The 17,658-nt window shown below is 37.8% G+C and overlaps 1 protein-coding gene across 9 annotated transcripts in view; it reads right to left on the reverse strand.

Moving 5' to 3' along the window:
• Positions 1 to 2,179: 2,179 nt before the first annotated feature.
• The window catches only part of PUM2 (pumilio RNA binding family member 2), a 79,351-nt gene continuing 63,872 nt past the window's right edge, over positions 2,180 to 17,658 (reverse strand). For 5 of the 9 annotated variants that reach the window (XM_086631412.1, XM_086631418.1, XM_086631416.1 and 2 more), the window contains 8 exons: positions 13,326 to 13,593; positions 12,640 to 12,769; positions 10,616 to 10,750; positions 10,243 to 10,380; positions 8,455 to 8,580; positions 7,356 to 7,477; positions 5,891 to 6,083; positions 2,180 to 5,161 (listed from right to left, as the gene is read on the reverse strand). In XM_086631412.1, coding sequence (XP_086487538.1) covers positions 5,030 to 5,161; positions 5,891 to 6,083; positions 7,356 to 7,477; positions 8,455 to 8,580; positions 10,243 to 10,380; positions 10,616 to 10,750; positions 12,640 to 12,769; positions 13,326 to 13,593 — 1,244 coding nt within the window. In that variant the 3' untranslated portion in view covers positions 2,180 to 5,029. The remainder of the gene's footprint in view (positions 5,162 to 5,890; positions 6,084 to 7,355; positions 7,478 to 8,454; positions 8,581 to 10,242; positions 10,381 to 10,615; positions 10,751 to 12,639; positions 12,770 to 13,325; positions 13,594 to 17,658) is intronic. The other 4 variants (XM_086631415.1, XM_086631417.1, XM_086631414.1 and 1 more) reach the window with 1 other exon arrangement.

The following is a 17,658-nucleotide window of genomic DNA, read 5'->3' on the forward strand; positions in this document are numbered from 1 at the left end:
AACCCTCCAGGCAAGTCTTAAGCTCAGATGAACCTCATTAGGGCTGCTCAGCTCAGCTTAGTAAGGGGTTTCTCCCTGTCCTGTGGTCTAGTACATCAGCTGTGCCACCAGCAACATGCCCCTGATCCTTGTTTGCAGATCTAGACACTTCAGGGCTGGGCAGGTACTGCGCAAGCAGAGGAAGACGAGGCAGAAGGCCTCCTGTGCCTGGAGTAGTAACACTGGTGAGGGTGAATGTTTCATTTCTATGTTCGTTCTTACTAATGAAATGAAGGTCTTTAGGGATAGGTCTTTAGGGATAGGTCTTCCTACATTTCAGCTGCTATATAAAAAGCCTCTGGAGCATTTCCAATTTGTTAATGACGGGGGAATGCTGCTCCCAAGATATATTTTGCATTAAGCGAGTCTGGGAGAATCGAGGTGGAGACAAGGATCTGGAGAGCAGAACCTACCCACTCCCACCTACATGCTTTAGGAGTCATGCTCCATCTTGTGCTGTTTGTGATGCAACGCATGGTTCAAGCACTGCTAAAAGCCCAGCCCAAATTAAGGAGCATAGAGTGAACCCGCCCAGCTCCTTGTGGTTAGGACATACTCCTGTGAAGTGAGGGAGGTGGGTTCAAAACCCTGAGGCTGATAAAGGAGACTAATTCAAGCATCTCATTTGCTGGGCAAGTTCCCTCACCACAGAGCTAGCACGCAAAATGAGCAGGCTCTGTCCAAAGGGCTGATGGAGGAAACACACCTGCACCACCTCACTGAGGAACACCAGCAGTTCGGTTAAACCATAAGCTCGGTCTTCCCTACTGGCTCTCTGCCTCGAGGTAGGATGGTAGCTTCCTGACAGCCTCTATGTTTTGAAACTTAATAGGCAACATTGGGTTTTGGTTCACTCTTGGATAAAGCAATTGCCTCCTTTGCTTAACGCAGGCGCTGTGCCAGCAGGGAGAAGCCCATGTACTGTATTGGCTCTGGAGTGCTCTCAGCACTTTGATGGATGTCCTTCTATCCTTTCTGCGTGGGAGGAGGTGACCTACCACTGTAAGGTAGGTCCTTCCACTGTAATGGTGCTGATGCCTAACCCCTTCTGCTGGAGTGGGAAAGGCCTGGGCTGCTCTGCCACACAGGAGCACTGACGCCCCAGGCTCATTCTCCAGCATCGCTCCAATTGTCTCTTCCTGGGTAGCAGGATCTACATTTGCTAAGTTCTCCCAAACCTCTCTAGCCCAATTCTGCACACTAGCCTTTGGGAGATCAAGCATATCCCTGAGGTTATACTATCCCTGACAGGAACCAAGTTTCCCCACCCCCAAGCCAAGAGATGCTTGAATCAGCGATCCTTGGGCACACACAGTGACTCTGAGTGTTTCTGACACTGTTTCCAACCACGGAAAATACTTCAAATTGAAACTCTTCAGGCAAAGTAAAGCGTTGCCTGTAGCACACACTCATCGAAACATCAGCGTTGCCCACAGACTAACGAGACCTTGGGATCGCTTCAAGTGCTACCAGTAGCTTGGCAAGATGCGAACCTTGGCATTAAACTGACACACTCCTCCCCTGTTGTGGGCTGGGGACCAGGGCTGGGACAGCTGCCATCAGGTACAGAAGGGTTTTTTTTTTCCCCTTTCCTCCCTCAAGCAGCAGCACAGAACCACGTAATCGCTGAACAGAGCTACAAACGACCTGCCACTCTCAGAGTACGCGGCCACCAGCCACTGCTCTCCGTATAAAACTCGGCATCAGAGCACGGTGGCTGACCTGACTGCAAGCACTCGGTAGCAAATTGTTCTTCGTTAACACTGGGTTTTCTCCCCAGGTGTGACTTACACACCAGCTGCAATTTTCGTGACCAATCACTGGCTCTTAAAATGCTTTTGCAGTTGTTCTCTCAGCTTTACTTCCCTGAATGACATGGTTGAGTTGTTGTCACCTCACTGTTTACTCATTTTCCTAGTTACTAGTTCATCAAACAGTCTCATGGAACAGAACTGATTGACAGAACGGGCCTCTGGAAACTTCATGATCTAAGACAGGGTTCTTCAATAATTGACTGATTCCCCTCAGACCACCAGAAATCGGTACCTTTTCAAAGCTGAGCTCCACAGACAGCAGACAAGTCATGCAACTGAGAATATAAAGAATGGCTGGTTTCCTATAGGAAAAACACAAGACCAGATGTATTTCACACAGTGTTATTCACACATTTTCATTTTGATTTTTACAGTATATACATGTGAACATTACATTATTCAATATGAGCCACCTGGAGTCAAACCTAGTCAAACTGGTCCATAAACAATCTATATCAAAAAGCGATACTTGAGCAGTAAGTCTAGTGGTTCTACCCAAAGCCTAAAAGAGTTGAAGGAAAACCAGTGATTTTCACATGTTCCTGGATAGAATTTGTGCAAAATGATTTTTAGGAGAGCAAGTGGAAGATTATGTTCAAGATACAGAAAGCACTAAAGATGACAAGTTATAGGACTGTTTAAATTCAACCATGGCATGAGTGCTACAGGGACAAAGTACTGGGACATTACCAGTTCCTGCCAGGACATCCTCGAAAGCCCAACTTACTGTCTTACACGTTGAAGAGAATGTCGGCTCTGTGGATTACGAGACACAGCATTTGTACACAGGGTAAAAACAGTCACTGATGAGAATTAATGTGTCCAAGGAAGTGGCTCAAAAGTCATCCTCTGTGTAACTATAGGAAAGCTCTGGCTCCAAGGACAGGGCTTGTACCTCTCAAGAGGAATTTTGCGAAAGGCTGTGCAAAAACTACTGGGCAATTAGAACTGTGCTTAACTAAAAACAATCAGGCCTACTACGTCGCTTAACGCAGTCACTGAATGACATATTCAGGAACTGGAAGTAGGCCAGAACAAACTTTCCTATTTGCCTATTAAGGAGTTAACGCTACCATTAAAAAAAGTAGCGCCTCAGACGTGAGCTTTAATTAAAGATTTCTGTAAACCCAACGTAAACAGCAATACGACAGAATTCCTTGTGCAAGTTTATACCACCACTATTTTCCTTCCTCACAATCAGATCCCTACCATACAGCCTTTTCTTTGATCAATGCTCAAGACATTGCCTTTAAACTATCTCGTTGCTCAAAACTTTAGGTTAAGCCATCCAAATGAATGTTTTACACAAAATACTTACTTCAACAACATACAAAGCACTTTCTTTATCTTTCAGAAACTGAATATACAAAGTAAGCTTTTTCCAAAATATTTCCATAGGCAAAGGATTAAAAAGGATTTTAATTATACACATATGGTCACAATTCCGCCTTAAAAAGATCATTGGGAAATGTACATAAGGCCGCTTGTAAATGTACATCATCTTTATGTTACTGTTACAATGTCATATGTCCAGAGAAAAAAATTGACAGTATCATACATATTTGCTTTACGCTGGGAGAAGGCTATTCAAAAATACAGTACTCTTCTGTACAAAAAAAATCATGCCACATTTATTAAGATGGAAGAAGCATTGGTTTCTGTAATAACCAAATATTTCAGTCCATTTCTTACTCTGCTTATTATCTCGACTTAAAATTTGAACAGATTAATTTCCCAAAGTGTCCATATTAACAGAATCAACAGCTATGTTATAAACAAAACATAATGTTTCTCACAATAGATAAAAAGAAAGCCGGTTCATATTTCTGAAACCATATAAAGATAGAATTTAAAAAAATCACTCTTGATTTGCTGAAATAAATTTACATTATACAACACTATATGCCAGGGGGAGAAAAGGGAACGGGGATATGAATATACACTAAAATGCAAATTTTTGTCCCAAAAAGGGGTAAAACAAATTACATTTACAGCATGAAGGTTTACAAATGTACATCTGTACAACCAAGGTAAGCATCACTACTAAATTAGCAAGGCTTGTAATAAACATCGAAACGAGAGATTTGTTTTCAAACTGTAAACTTACACCTATTAATTAACTACACGTATACAATGCATATATTTATAGGAAGCAAAAAAGCTATCTGAATATTTAATCAATCATGCTTAAATGTTGAGCTATCAAGTTTACTTTTCAGTGGCCCCTTTTCTCTTCATCAATACCTATTTTTTGCATCTACAGTGAGAAAGCAAAATAAATGCTCAACACCTTCAAATCCTTACAATTCTATATGCAAAATAAAAAAATACAAATCTCCTACCCTTCCTGCCTTGTAAAACTGCCTGTAAAGTTAATACACGGTTCACTCCTTTTCCAGCAGTGTACTTTACTGAGCGGAAGTACCACCATCATTTTAATCCCTCTACCTTGTACAACAATTAAATATATACGTATATACAGCACTTTTATTTTTAATACATCACTAGAGAAAACCTTAGGGCACCATTTAAAAAAAAACAAACCACCTGTATCCACAGCAAGTGACAAAAGCTAGTCTTAACATTTCCATTGTTCTGTTACTCCCTACTTGAATTTGCTGTGCCCTGTTTATTATTTGGATAGTATGTTGTGAACCACCAAAATACAACTTAACTTTTCAACATGTTAAATAATGTTTATGCAGCTGATCAATTTTAATCTGGTATAAAAGACTTCACACAAAAGGGAAAAATAAGGATTAATTCTATATACAACTCTATAAACCAGTTGTGCTATGATGCTGGGTAGACCTACCAGATTGCAAGACAGTGTATTAAAAGAATACTGTACTTTTTCCCTTTAAAAACTATTTCAGTGACTTTACAAGGTAAAAATTTACAAAATATGTGACAGCTATTTTGATACAATTACATCATATACAGGCATTCTGTGCTTTGCCAGCCATCCAATCTGATAGGTCTCCGGATCAGGGCTGGAGATATTTTTTTTTCTTTTTTTTTAACAATTCACTCCCCAAAAATATACACAAGAATAAAAATTTTACAAATGGATGAACAAAGTCAATAAATAGATTTAAAAAAATCAGAACATTTATAGTTAAGTTGTATGTTTTGATCATTCACAATTCAATTTTTCTTCCACCTCTTTTTGTCTTTCACAGCATTCCATTTGGTGGTCCACCAATTGGCCCCAGATCAGCATTGTTCTTCAGGTAATATTTTTCCAACTTGGCCAGAATGTGTTTGCCATAGGTGTATTTACGCAGAGTTGTGATGTGGGGTCGAATCTGTAAGAAGAAATCTGTTATTATTTTTTTTCCTCCCTCAAAAATTTTAAGTAGAGGTTAGTACACTTCAAAATATTAGGTAAAAAATGTCAGAAGCCTGTATTTCAAAAATTTGGAAGTTTCTGGAAAGGTGTAAAATCAGTGATTTCGACTCACTGAACAACTGACGTACCTGTCGCAGGAAAAGGGAGGGAGCCCTTTTGTGGGAGTGTCCTGCTGGTGACTGGGGGAAGCAGAGCTCCTGCAGGAATATACTGGGCCCTGCGTTAAGGAGCCTGGGCAGTTATGGCAATAGCACTTCTGCCCGTGTCTGGGTATTCTTAAGTAGAAAACGTGCCCATATGTTAGGAAGTGTGGGAATCTCTTTTGGGGGAACTGCAGAATGGATTTATACCAGCAACCAGTAAATAAGAAGAGAAACCTATCTTCTGTTATATTAATAAAGATGACAGATACCACATTTTTTTATTAAAAGTACTTTCACAGAAAAGCTGACACAAAGAGAGGAGATGAAATCCAACTTTTGAAATTTTTCTGTAGCTATACATTTTTAGCTCAGTGCTCAGACCTGAGTATATTCTGCTTTATCAAGCTCCACTGAATTTAATGTTTATACATCAAGTTCTGACTACAGAACTAGTGACTTTTACATCTAGAGGGAAACATATTCTAGCAGAAAAATTAATATAGAAAATTTTCTGAACCAATAAACGACACATGCAAATATACCTTGTGCATTATTATCTTCCGCTGAGCAGGTTCAGCCATATCAATCATCTTCTGAACAACGTAGTTGGCATACTGGTCCTTCATCATGGTGTATAAGGCACTGTGAGGACCATCATTCTGGCAACACACCTCATCAATAAGTAAAGCTCTTTCAGCACGAGAAGCGTGAGTTACACATTTTTCTACCACGTTGCTGAAAAGACAAATGCATTCTGTGACTTCAGATGTAGCATTTTTCTAAGTAGCAGTTTTATATTTATCTGAACAGTTCAAGTGTCTTAAGGCCACTAAAGCTTGCACTGTAAACGCATCAAGTCCTGATTTCCAAGTCTTTGGTCTGTAAGGACTGAGGAAATTAAAGGATTATATCCTCCTATTCATGTAAAAAAAGTAATTTTATGATACTTATTATCTTGTAGGAGAGATTTTCCACTGGACCTGCAGCAGATACACTGGACCTCAAGTTGCAGATGTGTTCTAGCACATCTACTTTGGTTGTGGGCCCTTTTAAGACACAACAGAGAAAGCCAGATACGAGGCTTCCAGCTTTTTGAATACAGGCACTTTTCAGGAGCATGCCTAGATCAGACATTCTGTCAAACACTTTTTTGTAGAGGAAGCCTCCGACCTCCCAGATATCTCAGAAGCTGGAAAGGCTATCAATGCTTGTAAGATGGCAAAGTTTTTCTGGTCCTAAGTTTATACTTTAGAAATTAGGCAAGTTCCAAGGGGAAGATTATGAACAGTTCTATTTAGGCAAAGAAAAATAAAATCCAGATAAACTTGCTAGTTTGCATACAATCAATTTTTAAAACAAATGCCCCCACAATGTCACAGTGCAGTTCTACTTGATGACGAGGTTACGTCTTGCTGAATCATCCAGGATAAATCCTGAGGTGTGTCTTCCTTAGCAAAAAGCACATAATCTATATTTCAGCTAAAAGCACTGAAGGATGAGTTTTAGGTTCTAAAATTAGAGTAGTTCAGGACTCCTACAATAGCCTTTGACACATCCTAACGCGTAAGATCCTCATCAGGCTGAACCACCAATTTTCAAGGTTAGCCTTTTTATACTTGTAAATTGCTTGGCTGGACTGACAGTCAGGAAGTCCCAGCTCATCATCATAAGCGTACCAAGCAAGCTCTTGGAGAGCTTTTACCTGGCTCTGGGAATCCTCACATGGAGACTTGGAACCCATTCCCTGCACTTGCATAAGGTGAACAAAAACCATCCCACAAGCCTGCAGAATCTTCTTTGTTTTGCTACAGAACAGCACTTCACCTTCCCCAAATCTAGTACGAAAATACCACTACTGTTCATCTCTATAAAAATACGACACTTCAGGAGGCAGGTTACACAACAGAAAAAAAACCCAGCATACCCTTTTTGTAACACAATAAATAAATCCAGTACTACAACTTCAAAAGGTTAGTGAATTTTTAATATATGAAGGCTGTGCAATACCTGGCAAATTTGTGCTGGCTCAAAGCTAGAACTTTTCCTCTTATTTCTGAAACTATTTTACTCTTGTCTTCAGGACGACCGTGCTCCAGTACATGTTGAATAACGTAATTTCCGTATTGATCCTGAAAATAAGATGACTTCAATTTTCTTTTGTGTTCACACCAAGTAATCCATACAGCTTTTGTACATTTATATAAATGTTCATTCAAATTACTATTTGTATAGATATAAGTAAAAATACAATACCGACAACACTAGAAATAAAGTGATGCAAGAAATATTGCATCACTAATTACTTAACGAGCCACAAAATTTACATGCAAAATGCAAATAATCTGTAAAAACAGAATTTTGCTAGAGTACCTTTTATCCTCTTAAAGAGAGAAGTCCTCAAAATTAAGATCATCATTCTTTAATAGCCGTAATATCTCCCTGAACTTTGGTTCCCAAGACAGTTATGTTTTAACTAGAGACTTGTACATACAAGAAACCACTGAGACATAATCTAGACTGTAAGTAGGTAGCAAAAGGCAATTCTTGCCTTTTTATGTGTGGAAATTTGTACTGAACACCAAGTCCCTTCCAGTATTTTAAACCGATTCGATTTCAAAGTCATTTGTAGCACTTGTTTTACTCCTCTGAGACCAAGACAGGGAATCATGCTGTGTAAGGTCTCTGGCCTTCTTTTAGAAAAGATGCTCTTTTTGTGTAAGAATATGCAACATGTATATTTTTGAAATGTATGTGTTTAGACATAATTAGAAGTTATCTGAGGGACATGTGAGTGAATCAAGATAAACTACAAAAAGGCAATCTTTGAAATAAAAAAAAAAATACACTAATTCAGTGCATTTACAATGTATATTCGAAGCTACAGTCAAAAGTGTAAGAAAAAGGCTTTTTATATCTTCTTTGCCTCCCAACTTCCAAATTCATTTTCATTAAAACTACAGAAGGAAAGAAAAACAAAAAATCAACATCTACAAAACTAAAAAGAGGCAAATGCATTTAAACTACTTCTTAAACTAAGAAATAGGAATAAATTACGACAACAACAAAAAGCTCTAAAATGCATTAAAAGATGGATACATGCACTAACCTGCACTAGCTGTTCTGTGTGCTGATGCAGTTCTTCTAAGATTGGCAAAGTCTGCTCAGCAGTGCAGTGTTCCAGAATACGCTGAATTACTCTACAACCATATGGATGAGTTGAAAGTACAAATACCTTAAAATAGGATTGCAAACTGAAGTTAAAGCAACCAAAGTTTACAGATACAGTAATATCACCACGTTCGAAATGAAACCGACCATGCCAACTACTTCTATAAAAAAGTTTTGTCTGGCATTATCAGAATTCCATCTACAGCAGAAGGCAGGAAAAGATGAAAATGCAGTTTTTTGTGTGTCAAGGACTCCCGCAGTTATACAACTAAGAACCCAAGTTTTCATTACAATGTTTCTAGCCTACTTAGCTGCAAAGGAAAGCCTGGAAGCACAAGACTTAGTTAAGCACTGTTCACCTTTCAAGCTTTCCTTTTAACTTTGTACTACTTTTTCAAATTTTAAGATATTGACATTTACAAAAAGGAGTTCAATTATTGTGGCTAATTTTCACTCATTTCATGTTTCAGCATATGCAACAGGCTCCCTGTTACAGATACCAAGCTTGTAAATAAGCGTTCAAAATATGTAGTCAAAATCTTGCTTATTCCTTTCGATTGCTTCTCCAGAAGCCAGGTTTGTGTTTCAGGGATTAATTCAAAAGACTTAAGAGTCAGCATTGGTCAGAACTGAACAGTCTTGTCTGATTAGACATAGATCCAAACGATGCAGGCAAATGAAAAAGGTGTGCATCGGTAAATGACATGAGTTGTGTGCTATTTTTCATCTGCCACTTCAGATTAGCTGATATTTTTAATATGTAATTTCTTGGGAGTTGAGGGTAGATGTCCAGTAAATAAACAGCCACATTTTAGTCAAGCGGCTCTATTTACAGTTTAGAAACTGTATCTCATTTACCCCCCCCCCCGCCTTTTTGATGCAAAAAGACCCGATCCTAGAAACCCTGGTATGCCATTTACTACTATGTACAACAATAATCTGGGTATTGCTGTTGCGTAAAATGTGAGAGAAGGATATTGTAGATTTTGTTGAGAAATACATTTGGCCATCCATTAAAGTAAAATTTAGTAACGCAGCCAAGTCAGTAAGATTTTTACAATTCTTTGAGACTATAAAAGTATGCATTTGTCTCAGAGTATTGAAGTCTTATTTAGCTGCAGCATATTCTATAGCCTGCAGCACAACATCAATCTTATATTAATAACTTTTTTGGAACCAAACAAAAACCCCAACATTAAATAAGCAAATACCATCCCCCTTCACTTAACACTAGCCCATATGTAGGGAACAGATCAATGTATTTCTTCAAAGCATTTCCTTAATGATAGACATTAATTGGGAAACACTGAAAGACAGACTTGCAACATAAGCAACAGAAGAAAACTGAAATTTTAATGAAAAATACATGCTAGAGAGCAGATACTTCATTACATCAAAAATGGCAACATTAAAAGTTATAAAGGAAATCTGAAATGGCGTATCACAAAACTCAAACAGAAAGCCTGGCCTTAAACCAAACATCTCTATTTGTATTTATAATACATCCAAACAAGTTCTTTCCAGAGCCTCATGCCCAACAGACCCATCTTTCTAAAGCACGTTAACTGTTTCTTCAACGGCTTTTCCATTTTACCATCCCTTTTTTATCCTACTTAAAACAAGCTGACTGCAAAGTGTCAAACGCTATCTTGTATATGCAAACAATGGAAAAACATCTGCAAATCAAAGCAACTCTACAGAAGAGGAAATGAACTGTTGACACTACCTGTCCTTTGAATGCATCAATGATGAACTGGAGTGACTGGGGTTGAACACACTCAATACATTTTTGTACAACATGGTTTCCATTTTGATCTTTCACACATTTCAGAACATGACCATCCAACTCTTTCACCATGTCATTCTAGAAATAAAGATTATCCTTGATTATTTTTTCCCCCCTCCTCAAAGGAATATTCCATTTCATCTTAAATGTCCAATCTTCATATTCACTGGTGGTTTACAGAAACATTTTAATTTAAATAACAATTTTAGTCTTTAGGGCATTTCATAATGAAGGGAATGATCAACAATTTTAGCAAGTAAAAAGACGGATGCAATGAAAAGAAATAAAATAAAAAAGTATTGCTCTAACTTACAATTACCTGCTGGTCAGGTGAGATTGACTCAAGTGCTTTCTGAATAACACGACAACCATACATCTGTAGGGCTAATGGCAGAACGTGACCACGTATGCGTGTTGCTAGGGCTAACTTTTGATCCAGGCTTCCAAACTAGAAGAAAATATATATATGCTGTTAACAAATGAAGACATATTGCAGCATACTGGAATTTACATGTCAGAGTAAGAACTTTATTATGATGTATTACAGGCTTACTGCGTGCCTTGAATAATTTTACCCTGTGTATTTTTGGTGGGTATATTTACTAGAAGCTTTTATTTTCTAAATGCAACCTTTTGTAATATTCCACTTCCCAGTCACATACCTGCTATCAAATGCATGACCTTGAAAGACAACAGAAGAAACCAAAGTAGGATTACTATAATGTATTAACTCAAACCAGATTTTCTCTGATATCTCAAATTTGTACTGGTCAGTGTATCTTACATCTTGCATACAGTAAGCAAGCTGTAACAGGAGGGGATGGGGGAGTAAGATTTCAACCCCTGAAGTAGCTTCTTGGTAACTTCACGCAGCTTGAAGGATCGTTCTTACCAGGGACGCTTTGGGAAATTTAGAAACACTTGGCTTTGCAGAGCAAAATCAAAATGGTTTTGAACACAGGCTGTATAAAGTGTAATTCAATCAATGTCTTCCAGCAGTAACTAATTCCTGCCCATATTATTCCTTCTACAGTGCTACTACAACCTTCTGTGTTGCTCCATGTTGAGCAGAGCAGAAAGCAGTCAAACTTTATAATAATACACGCAACCATGTTCCCAGATGGCCATGCAAGCTCCTGAGTTGGCACAGTACAAGAGACCACACAGAAGTAAGTGATCAGCTGGGTGGCACAAGCAACATTCATGCAGCGCTGCTGAGAACTGTCAAACCTCACACCTGTAGTCACCTAAGGCTCTGGAGAAAGCTCAAATTTCTCCTTCCTACTTAAATAATGAACTAAGTCCCTTAATACACCTAAGGCCTAGTGCACTTTCTTCTTGAGAACTCTTCCGCAGAATTAAGATGAAAACACTCAACTGGCTATGATTATCTATGTATTAATCCGACTTAACATTATGGAAAAAACAGCAATTGATGACTCTTGAGCAAGATCAAGATCTTGTGTACTATGCATCAGCCACACTTTTCAGAAAATATTTTGATTTGTTAAAAAGAGTACCAAGTAAAACCAAACTGAGCACTTTGTTTTGTAGATTACTCATTAAAAACTACATTCCTGTTTACAGCAAACATCCTATTTCTTATTGAATGTTTTCCAATTTCACCTTCTATCCACTCAGGTACTTTGATATGGTCCTTGATTTAAAGTACACTACGCTAGATACCTTTCCTACATATAACTTTTTTCCAGGACACACACACATATTGCTTTTTCTTCTCTCTGTAAGTCAAATCTTGTCACTTTGATAAAGGTTGTGGTTGGTTTTTTCACCCCATAGTTTTTAACAAAACCAAAGCTGTTTCAAATACTAGTTTTAGTAACATTGGATGTATCTTATGATCTTGCTTTCTCAAAATTCTTCTGCCTCAATACATTCTGTGTGAGTTCTTTCATATACAGTACTGACATTCACACAGCTACTTATTTGGGTGCAAGAGCATTTTCCAGACCTTTCCAGCATGTTCCACTCTTTACCAAGATGCAGTAACCAATAAAAAGTATCCCTCAAATCTTTAGGTTCCCCATTATCTGCTGAAAGTCTCTGTAAATTACTCTAAAAGGCTTGCAAAGCCTGAGAGTGAAGCCTGTACGTTCACCAATGTATGCACCATCAGTGTAAAGAGAAACTGTGCCTGTTATGAAAAAAAGCAGGGGATACAGAACAGAGAACACGTGTGCAGTGTTACACGTTTGGGTTCTGTGGTAAAAGTCCAGTAGAATTCTCCTATGATGTTAAGGAAAGAACAGTTAAATTTAATCAGATTTTACAGCATCTCATTCGCATTCCTGTTCATACACTTAGCATTATGCTCACCTCAAAGAACTTCTGTATTACATAGTTTCCGAACACATCAGTCATCAACTGATATGCTGCTTGCAGGATCTCATTAAATACCATCTGGCGCTCAGCTGGAGTAGCTCGCTCCAGCTTTTGCTGTATAAATCTAAGTGCAAAAAAAGGTACATTATGCTTTACATAAACAACAGGAAAACCTCTCAAACACTGTTTCAATGAGACACCTCAAAAATTCTAAAGCAAGTATTTAACATTTATAAAACTCATTAAAATGAAAGTAGTGCCTTTGCATATAAAAGGATACATTTTGGTAACATTATACTTTAAAACTTTCACTTGAAAAAGATTAAAGATGAAAAGAATAATAACTAAGTATCTGATGATGTATTGCTGAAAAATGGTCTTACATTCCAGATGCCAGATATTTTGTTTTCTTAATCAACACCTTTTTGATGCTTAAATACTAGAGTTTACTAGTCTAGTTATGAGGCTACTTCTACACTGAGAACTTCTACAAGCTACATTTATACTATTTTTATAATGAAATTTCTTAGAGAAAAAAAAAGATCAGTGAAAAACCATGTGCTCCAAGTAATGGCATGCTTTGTATTAAGATGACTAGCAGCTCATTCAAATGTTTGATGTTAACATAACAATATCAAAGCAGTAAAACATTATTAAGTTAACTTTACTATAATAATTACCTAGAACCATGTTGGTCCTGGGAAAATTCAACAATATGTCCAACAAGGTCTCTTAGTTGAAGATTAGGGAAGCGATTATTTCTGAAATCTTCCAGCAATCGACTACGTCCAGAAGGCATAATATCAGACCTACTGTAACGAAGGCGTGAAGGAGGGAAGAGCTGACTGGTGGAGCTAAAAAGACTGGAGGTACTTGCTGCACTGCGATACTTTGCTTCGGCTCCAGGTGCTGCAGAAATATAGCGACCACTACCATTTGTCAGTCCTCCTACAAGGAAGCAGTTCTGTCAGTAAAAGCCGTAAGGAAAACAAGCAACAGCAAAACAGTAAGTGTACTAGAACTATGGATACACCCTGGAGCCAAAGAAAACAACAGTGTTGTCTTGTTATTTATATTTACCTCATTACAGCTGGAGGAGTTAGATAGCTTTATATTCCAATAAATAAAACCATTCTCCTCCTCATTTTTATTTTATGTGAAGGGCATCAGGAAAAGAAACGTCATTAGAAGACTATAACAAAGCAGGTAAAGTGAGCACCCACTCAGACTTACAGAAACTTTAGAACTGGGTGGGCCTTAGCTTAGTGGGCAGATTTCCACTCCACAAGTAATACTGACTTTATACCCTTGTTAGTAGTCTTGAAGTTAGCCAATTGTTTCAAAATAGACCATGAAATCTGAACTACCCTTCAGTCCCTACTGAGGTACCTTGCAAACTTGTAGTGTAAAAGGACATTTCTGGGGAGGCACACACGGTGCCTCTTGAATGCTGTACCTGTTCTGCAGGATATTTGATGACTTCAGCATCCCAGGCTTTCAATCTAGTATCTCTTGTAAGCACTAAGTGTGTCAAATTTCAAACAAGGTAACTAAGAACGCTCTACATTCTAAACCAACCAAAGACATATCAAGCTGAAGCTCCTTTTAGAAATACGAAGTCCTTTCCTTGCTGTGAAAACATTCATTACTCATGCTATAATTTGTCTTTCCTTACTTTCTAAGAACTGAATTGCCTTCCTATGTCTAGGTCCTACTCCTTTTTGCTAATGATTCCACCTACAGCTATCATCCTCTTAGTCCTGTGAATTTCTCCTCATATATTGCTCTCTGATCAGTTTATGTCTCTGTGAACTCCTCCAGAAGGCTTCTCTCTCCTCCACAACAGGCAGCAGTTATCAACAGAAGCATGCAAAACAAAGTATCTTTCCCAGCTACAGTATGATTTTAAAAGGGATATTGCTACTATACTACAAGCAGAAATATTTAAAGGCAATTCCCACCTAGAAGCCTCAACTCTACTACTTTTTTTAAAAAAAAACCAAAACACTAAAATTATTGAGTTTGACTTGGAAAAGGAAAGCATTTTCAGTTTCTCTACCTATAAGGTGACATAATAATAGAAAGCCCTTTCAAAGTCAACAGAAGAAATATCTACATTTGAATTTAAAACAAATTGCAGTATGTGCTGTTTGAATGGTGCTCTATTACAAAATTATTTAAAAAAAAAAAAAAAAAATAAATCATCTGACAGTGCCCCAGCCAAGCCTTCTTTTCTTTCTGAGTATTTATAAGGCCAGGCAACAAGAGTGTTACAGCGGGCTGGTAATGTATTAATGGTAAAGTATCTTTTTCAAAAGGTCAAATTACAATACCAGAATCTGAGATGTTAGTGCTCTGCAAGATGTCTCAAGCATTGCATTTATTGCACTGTGTAGGATTATAGCCTAAAATAGAAATAATCAGTATTTATTTTATAATTAGTTTTGAAAATTCAGTGCTAAGACTCAGTAAAATCCTTTATGCCCCACAATACCTTTTAAAAACCATTAGGTTTTCTTGAAAATTAAAGCCTCTTAAGTTCTTTACAGCCATAAAAATCAAGGTTTTTTTAACTATCATTTTAAGTTTCCATTGTCAATTACTATTTCCAGAAAAGAGCCAACCGTGACATGAGACTAACAGACAAAAAGAAAAAAGAAACCCAGCACTCTGCACGTGAAGCAGTATGCTGAGTGACACTCTACAGCCATTTCTCTTTTGGAATTGCCTTCTGAAGAACAAAGTTATGCACCTGAAATGATGGTATTTCTTACCTAGATTATTTAAATATATGAATGAAATCCTGGCTTCCCTGTAAATGCTGTGAAATAACACTGTTTAATGCCACGAGAGGGCAGCAAAGCCCTTTTAAAAGGAATTCCTGAAGCCTACTTTCCAGTTGTAGCATCTCTATTGCTCCACGGGTCACATGCTCAACTCTGTGCCAGAAACTAATAGGGTAGTTTCGATTATATGCTCACAAATCGCATGGCTCTAGTTCGCATACAGCCATGGAATTGCACATGTGAATCAGGAACTGTTTCAGCTTTTCTTTTTTTTTTAACTGGGCCTTCATGTTAGTGTAAATTAAGAAACTTGGTAGCTTTTAATACACTATATATATATATGTATGTAGTAGAACTGCATGTACACAAGACACTTCCCACTTCGGATTATCAAGCCTTTCTTCAGTCTAATTTGGGAACCAACCCTTTTTATGACTTGTAAGACGACCATGCTGCAACTGGGAGACTCCTGTACAGCCTGTGAAACTACTTCAGACAATCAAGTTAAGCAAGATCATAATACTCGAAGGCTGAAAACATATCCACTGTGTTTAGGGGAACCTGTCATACTTCCAAAGCACACACAAAGCTTAACCTTGTACAGCTCTGGGCACTTACAAAAAAGCAGTAATTTAACAGGTAATTAATTAGCTTTTCTTCTAATGTAACCTTTTATTACAGCAGCAGTGTTATAGCTCAGTGGCAACTTTGCAGATTTGAAAAACAGTAAAACCCTCAAAATAAAAGCATCTTTTCATAGGTACTTGTTACATGCAGATATACTCTTGTATACAATGGACTATTTCTTAAATATTGTACTCATTACTTCCTGAGTCCAAACCCACCAAAACATTAGTGTGGACATTAAGGACACCTGGTCTCCTTCCTGAAAACTCTTGAGTGTGAACAGCTTAGAAATGGAAAACTGCAATCTGAATTCTAGTTACACAAATTCTCCTGGTTAGCCTACCGCATCCCCGTGCTCTTCAAGAACTCAGCACACTTGTTCTACAGGTTCTGATACCAATTATTTGGGGAACATAGCCTACTGCATGAAGCAACCAGTCTAAACTGAAGTTTCACTGCAAACACTGAAGATTTAGAAGACTTATCAGGCATCAGTATATCCACACAATTACAAATTGTTGGGGAATAAAGCGTGCAGTTCATTCTCCAGATAATCACTTAGCTATCATTTCTGATCTCCTAGAGCAAAAGTCTCTGATGCAACAACTATTAAGTTGTTTCACAGTTTAACAGAACCTAAATCCCCGTGGCTAGTCCATAAGGAAGAAGAGGCACAGAGGTGTAAAGGGGATATAGGCCATCCAAACCAGAGCCTTACCAAGCTTCACAGACACAAAGCATGTTGAATTACTAACTCCTTAATAAGGATAGCATATTTAAATGTAAAGGAGAACATGAAAAAATATTAAAAACTAGATCTATTTATTTTGAAAGCATTAGTCTGTTAGTGCTTATTACCAAATTATTTCTTCAATCGTTTCTAACCAAGACATGAAATAGATTTACTGCACAGTAACTATTTTTTAAATCAGTCAGCAATATTATTTTCTAGTAAAACACGTACAAGTATATAAACAACCTGAACTCGATTTCTACAAAGTATTTGTCTGTAAAGAAGTAGCTTCATCTCATCCTCAGCTAAAAATTTCATTTTCATATGGAAAACAGAATTACACATACATATCAATGCAACGTGCTTATTACGCCTGGTTTACCAAAGTCCTACAGAGTAGGTACACAGCAGAGGCAACGCAAAGTTCCACATACTGGGGGGGACCTGTCTTGCCAAGCAACCTTTACCCTTGCCCAGAATGACCACTTCTGAAGATAAACTATCATCAATCTAAACTACTAACAAGCTTGGCTTGCAATGCACAAAAAATAATTACCTCCAGAAGTCCAGATTTTAAAAATCCTACTCTACAAACCCTTAAAATGCTGCAATGTACTATCAAACAGAGTAAGCACTACCAATCTAAAAGAATTTTTTTTATAATATAGGAAAAATACTTCCTCTTGTAGTTTTTTGTCCCTGGGAGTGAAAGGGTAGTTCAAATTCATGACCTTAACTGCTCCAACCAATTACAGAAAAAGAAGCAGTTACAGACAACTGACAAATCCCTTCAAATACAGGAAAACTGACACTAGCACAAAGTAATTAGCACATTCCTATTTCAGCATGTTGGATAAGAGTTCCTGA

Source organism: Tauraco erythrolophus, chromosome 2, assembly GCF_009769465.1.
Source record: "Tauraco erythrolophus isolate bTauEry1 chromosome 2, bTauEry1.pri, whole genome shotgun sequence".
NCBI classification, from domain to species: domain Eukaryota; kingdom Metazoa; phylum Chordata; class Aves; order Musophagiformes; family Musophagidae; genus Tauraco; species Tauraco erythrolophus.